This window comes from Lethenteron reissneri, chromosome 21 (assembly GCF_015708825.2).
Source record: "Lethenteron reissneri isolate LAM-NWPU_2019-01 chromosome 21, ASM1570882v1, whole genome shotgun sequence".
Classification (NCBI taxonomy): Eukaryota; Metazoa; Chordata; class Hyperoartia; order Petromyzontiformes; family Petromyzontidae; genus Lethenteron; species Lethenteron reissneri.
The window spans coordinates 14,202,041-14,214,902 of NC_083799.1; the positions used below are offsets into that span (position 1 = coordinate 14,202,041).

The 12,862-nt window shown below is 50.1% G+C and overlaps 1 protein-coding gene across 1 annotated transcript in view; it reads right to left on the bottom strand.

Moving 5' to 3' along the window:
- The window catches only part of LOC133344942 (alpha-catulin-like), a 35,321-nt gene that overhangs the window by 2,329 nt on the left and 20,130 nt on the right, over positions 1-12,862 (bottom strand). Inside the window, exons 14-18 of the mRNA XM_061555272.1 lie at positions 9,990-10,177; positions 7,714-7,774; positions 4,566-4,622; positions 1,275-1,382; positions 406-489 (exon numbers count right to left, since the gene is read on the bottom strand). Of these exons, the coding sequence (XP_061411256.1) occupies positions 406-489; positions 1,275-1,382; positions 4,566-4,622; positions 7,714-7,774; positions 9,990-10,177 (498 nt within the window). The remainder of the gene's footprint in view (positions 1-405; positions 490-1,274; positions 1,383-4,565; positions 4,623-7,713; positions 7,775-9,989; positions 10,178-12,862) is intronic.

Genomic DNA, 12,862 nt, shown 5'->3' on the forward strand with positions numbered 1-12,862 from the left:
CCTTGGTGGCGTTGAAATAAATACGCTTCGTTGGCTTTTTTCCCCCCGTAAATATGTAATTTCGCAACTTAACATTCTGCATCATCGCTATCGTAACATTTTGCGACAATTTGAAACATCTGTTGAACGGACACAAAGAGTTGGGTGAGAGTAGTTTGGCACTGCTTTTTTTGAAAACTGAACATCATCCGTTCGGATTAAAGGTATTCGTTTTAAATCATGAACAGTGTCATCAAACACGTTGCAATCATGCACACCAGCTGCTCGGGAAATGATCAAAATTGGCGACGGAACCTCGTGTCGAGCGATGCGCGCGACCGGTAGGAACCACGTGCCGCTCTGTAGCGAGGGAGGCTGCATTTGGAGTGTTGTTTATCTGCTGCTGCTGCTGTTGTTGTTGTTTACCTTCTCTTTCAACATCCGAGCGATCTGCACGGTGGGCAGGAGCGTTGCCAGCAAGTCCTCCGCTGCCTGCATCACGGCCGCTACCTGAAACGAGGCACGGAGGCACCTCACGGGAAGTTGTTTCCCGGGGCGGGCGGGGGGTTTGTACCGCGCGCGCGCGCCCAACGATTCGCTCCCGTCACGAACGGAGCTTTCTGTCCCGAAACGTCGGACGCCACGACGAAATCGGCGCGCGGTCCAACGAGAAAGGGCGGCCGCGAAAACGCCGCGCAAGTAGCGCAAATGCGGCAAGTCCGTTCATCGGCAACTGATGTTGCACATACATAAACTACTGTATGTTTACGTATTTGTAAAAAAATATGGTATTTTCATGTTATGTTGACTTTACATATGATCAAAATATGTTTTGATCAAATAGCTTACGCTTGTCCAGTGTTTATATAGGGCGCCACGGTGGTGAGATGTTAACTATCTCGCATGGTATACAGGAGCGCGTGGGTTCGATCCTGACCTGCATGCCTCGAAATTTGGAGACCCCGTGGCCGTGTGGATTTTTCTCCGGATCCTCTGGTTTTCCCCTCCACATTTAGAATCAATACGCGCTAACCACCATCCACCATCACGACGACGATAATATCAACCGTCAAAATGTGTCCCCCATTCTATTGCACCCGTAGAGCATAAACACAAACCCCCACACAGCCGGGTTGCTGGCTTCCACAGCACCCTTCACAAATCGGTGTCCTCACGTGAACCTGGACGGAGCGCACAGGCTCGCCTCCTCTCTCCAGCACCCCTCCACTCTCCAGCACCCCTCCACAATCCCCCACCACCACTCCCCACCAGCCTACCACCACCACCAGAGTAACCTTTGCAGTTGCCTCTTGAACGGGGACAGCGCTGGCGTCTCGCACGGCCGTCACGCACAGCCTCGCCTGCTCCACGCCCAGCCTCGGCTGCCCCTCGCCGCGCGCCAGCTGAGACCGTCCCGGGCCCCGTCGGCACCCCGGTGGCCGATCCGCACAGATTCCGATTTGTGGGCAGGGGTGGAGTGGGTGGGGAGAGAGAGGTCAGCGTGGGGTTCCACGACGCGCTGACTTCGTTGAGTTATCGCTGTCCCTCCCGGTGCTTGTCTGTGTGGTGCGTGTGTGGTGCGTGTGTGGTGTGCGTGTGGTGTGCGTGTGGTGTGTGTGTGCTGTGGTGTGTGTGTGGGGTGTGTGGTGTGTGTGTGTGGAGTGTGTGTGGTGCGAATGGGGAGCGGTAGTGTAGCAGTTAGCGCTACGCTGCGCTACGACCCTGGCTACCCGAGTTCGATTCTCGCTCACGGCCAACACGCAGCGACGATTATCTGAACCGGTCATGGGCCTCCCCTAGGTCGACTCAGCCTCAAATGAGTACCTGGTGCGGTGCGTAGTGCCGCTGGGGAGACAGAGGCGGCCAGGCGTGGTGCTGGCCACCTACCCACACCCTCGTTGTGCCGTTCTAGCCTTCATCAGGTGCTCGCTAACAGCACTTGCCCCAACAGTCTGCTGAGGCTATACGGGGGATATTTGCCGTGTACACACGCTCGCCGCGATTGTCCCGACGTTTCGCTCCGCGCGGCCCCGGCAAGCAGCTTCGTCAGCGACTGGGCTGTGAGAGAAGCTCGCGGTCACGCCGGAAGGCCAAGTGGGAACATCTGCTGCGGATTTCGTGCAACAGCACGCCCCCCCAACACTCACGCGGCGACGGTGATCGATGGGTCATTCGTCAATATTTCAGATGCGCAGCGCCTTCGTTCGCGGGTTTGCCCAAATCGTTCACGAAACATCCCGTGAGTTGAAAACTTCAAACTATATTCGAAGCTTTCGTGACTGCAGGGATTTACTCTTTGGTTTTTTCCTTGATGTGAAAATGCCGAAACGCATCTTACGTTGTATCCGAGTGGTTCAGCAACAGCGGTTGAGAATATTACATCACGTAGCGAATGTTGTTGAGGCTGAGGAGCAGGTTGATCAAACACGCTTGAGATATCGACCTTATCTCTCGCTCGAGTGCTGTTTCACAGGCTTTACAGAACTGTGATAAGTGCCACACTGCAGTGTTCCTATACACATTGTGAGTGTATTACATTTGTTGGTTCTCCACCTGCCCACGCTTTTTTTGTTTGTTAACCAGAAAACGTAGAACAGAGAGGCCTGGAATATCACACGCACTCCTCCGTTTTCCAGTTGTGTTAAATAGTTAAGATGTCAGGATTTCCATCCATCACGGTAAGTTGTCGGTGAAGTAACAAGCAAGCACTCACCAAGACGCGGTTGTGAGTAATCTTTACAACCCAAGACGCACATTCAGACGCAGTCTAGACCACGAATGGACGTTTTCAGTCGTGGATATTTTTTTCTCTCTCTCCACGTGGGGCATTACCAGGCAGTGCCGGACTAAGCTAGTGCGGGGCCTGTAGCATATGTTATAAAGGGGCTCTAAATAAAAAAAATGATATTAAAACACAATTTTTTTGCGTGCGAAGTAAAATAATTGTATTTTTTCATTTGCTATACAGCCAGATAATACCTTAAACACCCAGTCGTTCATAAACGTTGAAGGCGGTATAGTACTTTAGTGCAGAATCACTGAAACGGAAATGATAGCTTGAAAGCATTTAGCGCAAGGGCCCTTGAAAGTGCGGGGCCCGTAGCTACTACACATGTAGCTACTACACATGTAGCTACTACACATGTAGCTACTACACATGTAGCTACTTTTGCTACGTGGATAATCCGGCACTGTTACCCAGAGGTGTGGACTCGAGTCATGTGACTTGGACTCGAGTCAGACTCGAGTCATGAATTTGATGACTTCAGACTCGACTTGGACTTGCATAACAATGACTTTGTCCCACCTCTGAGGTGTGGACTCGAGTCATGTGACTTGGACTCGAGTCAGACTCGAGTCATGAATTTGATGACTTCAGACTCGACTTGGACTTGCATAACAATGACTTTGTCCCACCTCTGAGGTGTGGACTCGAGTCATGTGACTTGGACTCGAGTCAGACTCGAGTCATGAATTTGATGACTTCAGACTCGACTTGGACTTGCATAACAATGACTTTGTCCCACCTCTGAGGTGTGGACTCGAGTCATGTGACTTGGACTCGAGTCAGACTCGAGTCATGAATTTGATGACTTCAGACTCGACTTGGACTTGCATAACAATGACTTTGTCCCACCTCTGAGGTGTGGACTCGAGTCATGTGACTTGGACTCGAGTCAGACTCGAGTCATGAATTTGATGACTTCAGACTCGACTTGGACTTGCATAACAATGACTTTGTCCCACCTCTGAGGTGTGGACTCGAGTCATGTGACTTGGACTCGAGTCAGACTCGAGTCATGAATTTGATGACTTCAGACTCGACTTGGACTTGCATAACAATGACTTTGTCCCACCTCTGAGGTGTGGACTCGAGTCATGTGACTTGGACTCGAGTCAGACTCGAGTCATGAATTTGATGACTTCAGACTCGACTTGGACTTGCATAACAATGACTTTGTCCCACCTCTGAGGTGTGGACTCGAGTCATGTGACTTGGACTCGAGTCAGACTCGAGTCATGAATTTGATGACTTCAGACTCGACTTGGACTTGCATAACAATGACTTTGTCCCACCTCTGCTGTTACCAGGACGTGCTGATTTAATGGAGGCGGTGCATGGCCCAGCGGTAGCGTGGTAGGCGGTTGCTGCAGAGGCTCGCGGTCGCATTCCGGCAGGCCGCGCTGGTTAATACTCTTAAGAGAAAGCTTTATTCGTGGTCCAAATTTGCCAGCGTCGTGGTCCAAAAGCGACTTGTAAAATTACTTAACTGTGGGAACTTAGCAGGACCCTGTTGAAAGGAGTTGAGCAGCAAAAGCCTGTCCTGGGCAGACACGTGTAATAATAATGATGAGGCGAGAGTTTTATTGTGGTAAGTGGTAGAGCATGGATCAGCTGATTTGAATCTGGATGCATTGCACGCTCCGGTGGTGAATTGTCTCGGACCTGTGGAGTATGTATGTTGAACTTCTTTCGCACCGCACATTAGCCAACCGTGCGAATATGAGCTTTTAAATGCTTCACGAATCTGTGCGGAGCAAGCCAAACCACGTCTTGCAAAACAGCACAGCCCACGATTCCATACCTTACTCATAATGTTTTCCAACAAGGACGACAACTTCACGCACTCATCTGCAAGTACCTGTGGAGGCATGAGCAAGGAAATGTATGCTTCATTATTACATCAGCTGCTTCTGAACAATGTAAAACAAGATGCATGTTTTATGGGAACTTGTATATACGTAAAAAAAAATCACAACATCTTCTTGGTTCTTTCGGTAAAGTCACGTAGAAGGGAAATAATAAAATAATATAAATACAACATAATAAAATACAATTCTCACGACGTTTCGGCCACAACGCAAGCAGCCGTCCTCAGGTGAAGAACAGGGCTGTCGGAAAGACAGCGTCTGAATGAATTATTTCCCTTCTACGTGACTTTACCGAAAGAACCAAGAAGATGAATCCCTGCAGTCACGAAAGCTTTAAATCTAAATTTTATGATGTAAAATTTTTTCAATTGTATTATTTCCCTTCTACGTGACTTTACCGAAAGAACCAAGATGAATCCCTGCAGTCACGAAAGCTTTAAATCGAAATTTTATGATGTAAAATTTTTATTATTTTATTATTTACCTTCTACGTGACTTTACCGAAAGAACCAAAAAGATGAATCCCTGCAGTCACGAAAGCTTTAAATCGAAATTAAAATTAAAATCACAACAGTTGTTCTTCTTTAAAATAGATTTATAAAGTCTTCGCAATGCTGGATGAAGGTCTTCGCACGCCTTCGTGACCCATCCCGGTCCTGCGATGCCAAAACCCATTTCGCGAACCTAAGGGGTTGGTCGTCCACAGTTCGACTCCACCTTCAAGCGTGGCAGTCGACACAACGGCAAGTTTCTCAAATCGCCTCCGGTATAAATGGCTTCACCGCCATAGTCGATGCGCAGGTTTGCGTGCGATGATGTGATAACGTGTGGGTATGCCCACCTCTACCAAACACGCACAGCTGGTAGAACACAGACCCCTCTCTCTAGAGCTCCTTCGAAGCGGAGGTCCCCTTTCCGCCAGCAGTGACGTGAGCCAGCAATTGCAGGGCTGCGCCTTTGACCAGTAGCCCGTGCGCGATGCGCTGCACGACTCCCCAATTATGCGTTTCCACCAGATCAGCCCACGGGTGTCTGTTGTTGTTTTTGACACCTCAACGTAGACCTTCAGGGAACAATAACCGCTGACATATCCACACACAGTGCTCTCTCTCTCTCAGGCTAATGCACGCAACGTGCTTCGGAGCCAAAGATCCCGCATGGAGCCTTAATCAGGCGACTGGGACAGGTGCTGTAAGCGAGCAGCACCTATGAAGGCCGGCACGGCACACGAGAGGGTGGGCTGGCCAAGACCATGCCCGAACGCCTTTGTCTCCCCAGTGGCGATGTTCACACACCGTACCAGGTACTCACTTGAGGCCGAGTCCACCTAGGGGAGGCCCAGAACCGATTCAATATAATCGTCACTGATGTGGACCGTGAGCGGGAATCGAACTCCGGCGGCCGAGGTTTGTAACGCAGCGCGCTAACCGCTGCACCACCGCTCCCCACTACACTACACACGCTCGAGGCGGAACGCGCGGGTGCCCAGCCACGAGCAGCATCCCACGGCTTCCTTTTCAAGGCAGAGACTGAACACCCCAAATTGAGGGGCCCCCGTCGCGACCAGGAAGGCAGAGAGACCCGCGGAGGGAAACGGGTTGAGCGGGCTTGGAGCACGTTCAGTGGCGTTGTTGCGGAGGCTCGCATGTTCGAATTTGGCAGTACCGCCCTGCTTATAACAAATTAATCACAATACCTTGCTGGTCCCGTCGAGGGGCATACAGCAGATTCTGGCTGGCCATCGAACAAAGGCGGCGGTCACCGCATCGCGCGCTTTTGCGGCCGTCTGGAACGCTCTTCCTTCCGATATTGGAAGCCACTGGTGTTATGCACTTTTAAATAATCTAGATATAAAATTCATTTTAGATTTGTGTGGTAGTCTGTTGTCCTTCCCCCCGCACCTCCAATTAGCACGGTTGGCTACGTACGGTGCGAAAGAAGTTCAACAAACGTTAAAGAGGAGCCCCGTGACGTCTATTCGGAAATGCTAGGCCATTGTGTGCCGACGTCATAGTCCAATTTTTTGTTCTTCAAAATTTGAAAAATTACTCGATTGGGATTACACGAAGCAAGACGTGCAACCCCCCCCCCACCCCCGACTGAAACTACTGCAGACTGTGTCTGTGCAACATCGCGGCTTTCTTTGGGATAGCATTGCCGCTATAATAATGCGAGCGCGAATGCGCAATGACAGCGACACATTATCCTGGATTAAAAACGAGTTCATTGTTTGAAATAGCCACTGTGGCAGTGCTCAAAGTGAACCGCTGGAGAACAATGGGCTCATCGCTCTGGGCAACGTTGAGTGGCTTCGCGATGTGAATGGACAAGCGCGGTTGTAGTAGCAGCGGTCACGGTGATACACCGGCTAATATTCACAGCATAGACGCGGTGGAGAGATGTTAGCGACCTCGCCTGGTATGCAGGAGGTCGTGGGTTGGATCCCGACCCTGACGCCTGCTGTATATTTGGAGTTTGTGTGTCTCTCTCTCTCTCATCATCATCACGGTGGCTAGGAGATGTTAACGCCCTTGCCTGGTATGCAGGAGGTCGTGGGTTCAATCCTAACCCTGACGCCTGCTGTATATTTGGAGTTTGCATGTTCTCCCCGTGGTTGCGTGGATTTTTTTCCAGGTCCTCCGGTTTTCTTTCCTCCACATCTATTAACATGCGCTTAAGAGTATTTGGCTGCTATACATTTCCACGTTATGCGCCAATTCGTTGACCTATCATTTGTTGCCAGGTCGCTTCTGAAAAAAAAGCTGCAGAGCTCAGTGGTGCCTGACCTGTTGGTGGTAAAAAAAAAAAACCTTAAGTTTTAGTTTATCAGAAACAAAGCGGAAAAATTAAGTCGAACGCGCGCGCGAATATCAACGCAGGGCACCTCGAAAACATGCATATTCAGGCCTGCTCGGTGTTCTCTCTCTCTCTCTCCCCGAACATTTGCATGCATCATCTTTTGTTCTCCTAATGACGCGTGCGTGCGTGCTGTTGACGCGCAATTCATTGCCGGCGTTGCGCCATCGCCGCCCCCGTTGAATATTGACGGTGTGCGACGATGGTTCCGTGTTCACACCTTACCGCGGCCTTCTTGAGAAGGTCGGGCGTGCATTTGTGCAGTCCTCCTCCTCCTCCACCTCCTCTGTAGGCGATACACAGATAGGGGCAGGCATTTGACGCGTGAGAGACACCACAGACAGCCGTCAAAGTAATTCGTCGCTTTGTAAGTCACGGACCAGACCCCAGTTGAGAACATTATACCGGGAATTCTTAGTCGTCTTGTTATTATTATTCTGCTTGTTTGCCCAGGAAAGCCTCGCTGAGTCTCGAGATTATTTTTCAGATGGGTGAAGCCAACATTGTCAAAGCAGGTGGTGGGGGGAGGGGGGGGGCGAGGTTTCTCTGTGTGTAATCCCAATTGAAAAATGTGCAGGTAACCATTCAGCATTTGGGAGTATTTAACAAAGGACAGTTACATCGGATTGATTTTAAGCTACGCGAGGAAACCAGAGAACCGGGAGGAAACCCGTGCAGAACAAGCGGAGAACATACAAATTCCACACACACAAAGGCATCCGAGTCGGAAATCAAACCCAGGCCCTTGTAGCCGAGAAGCACGCGGCGTGTTAGCACTGCGCCACCGTACCGCCCACAGCTTTAGTAGAGAGACGTCAAGCCCTCGGAGATATGGTAACCCTGTCGTCAAATCTACAAAAGCGTGCACAGAAAGGCACTCGGCCTGTGTGCTTCATGCGTAAAAAACCATCGGCAAAATGTGACAAGACTCGAAGCGGCAGTTACACAGCCCCTATGAGGACTCACCAGCACCGTTTTAGTCACCAACGCTGACTGAGAAAGACGATGACTCCGAATGCGGATGAAACCGGTGATGATGACTGAGAGGACCACAATGTATTTCTTCATACAAGCTGCTGCTGCTGATGATTTTTAAGACATAACGCACAGAGGCTGTGTGTGGTTTGTGTGCACGTTTCTGTGCGCTTATTGTCTGAACCTTAGCTTTTCCGGCCCGCACTATTTTGTTCTCGCGACTTTTCTTTTCTTGTCAATTGTTATAGATTTTGATCGAACATTCACAAACACCGCGCTGTACTACGTGGTACCTTCCCTGTTCTAACTGTACTTCTCTCCCCCCCCCCCCATCCTATTTTCAGTTTTTTTTTTTAATCAACTATCGAGTCTTTGCCATGCAGGTCAGTGCAGAGGTGCCCGTGGCTCAGCGGTTGCCCCGTCTCTTGTGTTCCATAAATGGAGCGATTTCACGGCGCAATTACCCGGACGGTTATGCAACCGCGCGTTACGTGGGCACACGGCACGGGGGTCATCCCAAGCAGGTGGGCAACTCGGGGACAAACTGAGCCGTCACGTGAGGTCCACGCGGTTAACGTGTACGCCACGAACAAGATGATCAATCGCCACCTGGGAGCACCCGCTGTGCATTTGTTTCTGGTGTACGATCAACAACAGCTTGCCCTGAAAGTGCGGGGAGGGCCTGGCAATCACATCACGCCTGCGTGATAGAACCACTTGCCTGTCGTTTCATTTGAACTTTGTCGGGCGGTTACAGGTGGTTTGAGGACTCAAAGCACAGGCGCGAGGTTTAGAATTAAAATTCCAGCCGTGGGTCGACTCAGCCCATTGTTCCTAAATGGGGATCGATAAAGTGAAGTGGATGTATATAAATGCATGCATGCACCGTACGTAGCCGACCGTGCAAATCGGAGGTGCGGGGGAAGCACAACAAACGTAGCACACATAAAGCAGTTCTAATTTAATTAGTTTCTAATCCAGATTTAAAAGCGCATAGCTCCAGTGGCTTCGTAACATCGGAAGGAAGAGCGTTCCAGACGGCCGCATAACACACACAAAACACACAGTTACAAAAAGAAAAAAAATCGTGAGGTTTGCCTGGATAACATTATTATTATTATCCTTGGTGTTATTACTCAGTGGTAGCGCGTTCACCGCTTGTTGCTGCAGGGGTTCGCGGTTGAAATCCGGCAGGCCGCCATGGTTAACACTGCGGCGTGTGTTGACCGTTAAAGATCCCGTGGCATCGCTCAAAAGCAGAGAAGGGCCATTGCGTGTCGGCGTCAGGCTCCAGATTTGGCATAATTTTGCTCATTTACTCGGCAAATCGCTCGATTGGAAAGTGCATAGACATTGCCACCCAAAAAACTTGGCAGGGCCTTCCTGAATAAGGGTCTTGAGACTCGGCGAGAACCTTGCCTGGGGCAAAACAAGTCTTAAGATCGACGACAACAACAATAATGATATAAACAAAACAGTGACCACAATAACACGAAACTTTTGCCGCGGCCACTGCCGTGGCTCACTTGGCGAGGAGGCACGTGGCGTAGGCCGCGTTGCACACGTCCTGCACACAGAGGAGCACGGCCGCGTCCTCCTTCTCCTCCTGGCCACCCCCGCCGCCGCCGCCGCGTGGCCAGCGCTCCACCTCGGCCTCCAGCTCGCTCGTGCGCTCCCGCACGCCGGCGGCCAGGCGAGCCACCTCCGCCTCGTCCTGCGCACGCGTCAGCCCAACAAGCCAGCGCCGTAGCCGTCATCTGTCACCAGCAGCAGCAGCAGCTGCACCTCCAGCCACCACCCAATTCTAAACTCCTGGGCGAGAGATGCTCTTCGTGCACCAAAGGATAAACTTGAACCGTGCAAATTTTGACTTGAAACTTTCGTGACTGTTGCGATCGAAACGTCGGGGGGGTTTTTTGCTTTTATTTTAAATGTAAAAATTTTTTTTCTATCTACGGGACTTTACCGAAAGAACCAAGAACAGAACCGTGCACTTATATGTCTTGTAAACGAGCCTCAGTGAATTCTCAGCTTTAATACAGTAGCAGGAGGCCGCGGTAGAACTGCATTTGTATTCTAGCTTCCCGCTAACCAAGTAGCCAAATTGGAAGCTGCTGATAGTCACATTGGCAAAAAGCAAATTTTTCGCGTGTTTTTCACGACAAAATGTCAAATGGGTCGCAGGTTTCCGCTGTATTTGATAAAGAGGCTTTACAATCATTTCCGCCGCTGCTACGACGCCACCGACAAAGCAGTACAAAACATGTTTACTCGAATTCATCGGAACGATATCGTGTCACGAATCTCATGCATTTGTGAAGCGACGGTTCGTGCAGGGCAGGCAAACACGTGCAGACCCACTCGCAGCGGAGCCTCGTTGGACGTCACTGGAATTGGTTTAATTTGCCAGAGCGTTCAGGACGAATTAATTAACTCGTAAGACGAACGCAAACCCGATTCTCTGGGACGAAACCTGGCGATTTGGCATCCGAAAGGTGAATCTGACCCCCCCCCCCCACCCCCTCTCGAGCTGAGTCACTGCACATCCATCTACGAATGGGAAACGCAATGGCTCGTTTCAGCTCAACGCTATCACTCGTTGTTTGTAATACAAGTGACAGGGCACTTTTTTGTGATCCCAGCGTTAGCGATGATATTTAAGAACTTAGGATTAACGCTCGGGTTAGGAGTATGAAAAGCTCCTAGAGTTTGGGGTTCAGGCTAACTCATCCATTTAGGAATATAGTCCACCTGAGGAGTATGTTAAGGGTTAGTTATTTTTAAATGGTGAGCCCTATGACGAGGTGTTTAATTAACTCCAAAGATTACGGTTGACATTCGGAGAAACCAAAAGATTATGGTTGGGGTTAACCATAGAGACGGAGCTTGGGTTAATCCTAGGTATGGGTTAAACGCAGGGTTAACCCTATCTCTAAACATAACATTCATAGATAACGTGTGCGTGGCTTATCTCGCGAGTGACCCCCGTTTAAGAATTTGGACGCACAAGCAACACATCTCATTGCCAGCAGCGTATCCACGAGGCTGCCCCGGGTTACGCCTCCGCCGCCGATGATTTGAATAATCGTGGAAAACATTGTGGGGGCAGGAGGCCCGAATCCAGCGCAGATGCGGAACTCGTGGCCGTGCAGAGTAACGTGGTGTCACTCCGCGTGCGGTGTTACTCCACACGCGGTGTCACTCCACACGCGGTGTCACTAATCGTGCCGACCCCACGTGACACGCCGCCCGTGTGCAAAACCAACAAGATGGACGCACTCTGTAGGGAAACTGCTGCGATGGTTCGCCACCGTAACAAAAAATAATCACGTAACGGATTCCATTTCTAAGACAAATTTAGGCCGCTTGAGTGGCTCGGGAGTGAGAGGGCTGAGCTGGCACTGCTGGGTTGCTGGGTTCAGGCCGATGGTGGCGGTTGAACCGTGCACCTTCTCGTGTTACGAGTTGATGGCTCTCAGCCACGTCACCAACGAGTGTACCAAGAAAAGCCGGTGACATCGAATGCGGTTTGTTCCACTTAGTTTGATACATTCGGGAGCTCGGAGAGTGTAGAATGTTGGTTAACTGACGTGCGACAGACACCTGTATAAGCAGGGAATGTGCAGAGGCCAGAGGTCGGAGGTCACCTGAAGCAATCTCAGAAGTACTACGAGACCTCCTTTACCAGTGGCAAAATATAGTAATAGGTTTTTACCCTTTCAACTGGTACAAAACTGACACCCTTATACAAGGGATCATGTTTGCAATAACCACAACACAAGCAGTCAAAATGCAAACAAAAAGAAACAACTCTGATAATGATATGCACTGTCCTTGAAGTTGATTGGTCCACACAGCTGTCTCGGTTGTGGACCAATCAACTTCAAGGACCGTGCATATCATTATCAGAGTTGTTTCTTTTTGTTTGCATTTTGACTGCTTGTGTTGTGGTTATTGCAAACATGATCCCTTGTATAAAGGTGTCAGTTGTGTACCAGTTGAAAGGGTAAAAACCTATTACTACTACAATCTCACAAGTAGTTCTGCGATGCCAATGGCAACGCACCACGCGGGCCCTTCAAACAGCACGGGGTGGTGCACCGGCTCTACGGGGATTCCAAACGCCTTCTCAGTCCCATTAGGCCATGGGCCACAGCAGAAATCGGTACCAATTAAGGGAGCAAATCCTTGCCAGTGCGGTACCGGTGTATTTATACGGCCAACGAGAGCGAAAAATTTCGTAACTCGCCCATTTCAAAAGGTGCCTCTTGTTGGCCACACAGGAAAAATTGGAACCCGCCTCAGTGGCCTTGCTACCTCAGCTGGTACCGACAAGTGAAATGAGGACCACGTGTAAACGATGCCAATGGCTCCACTACAATAGAAAACTATTACGTGA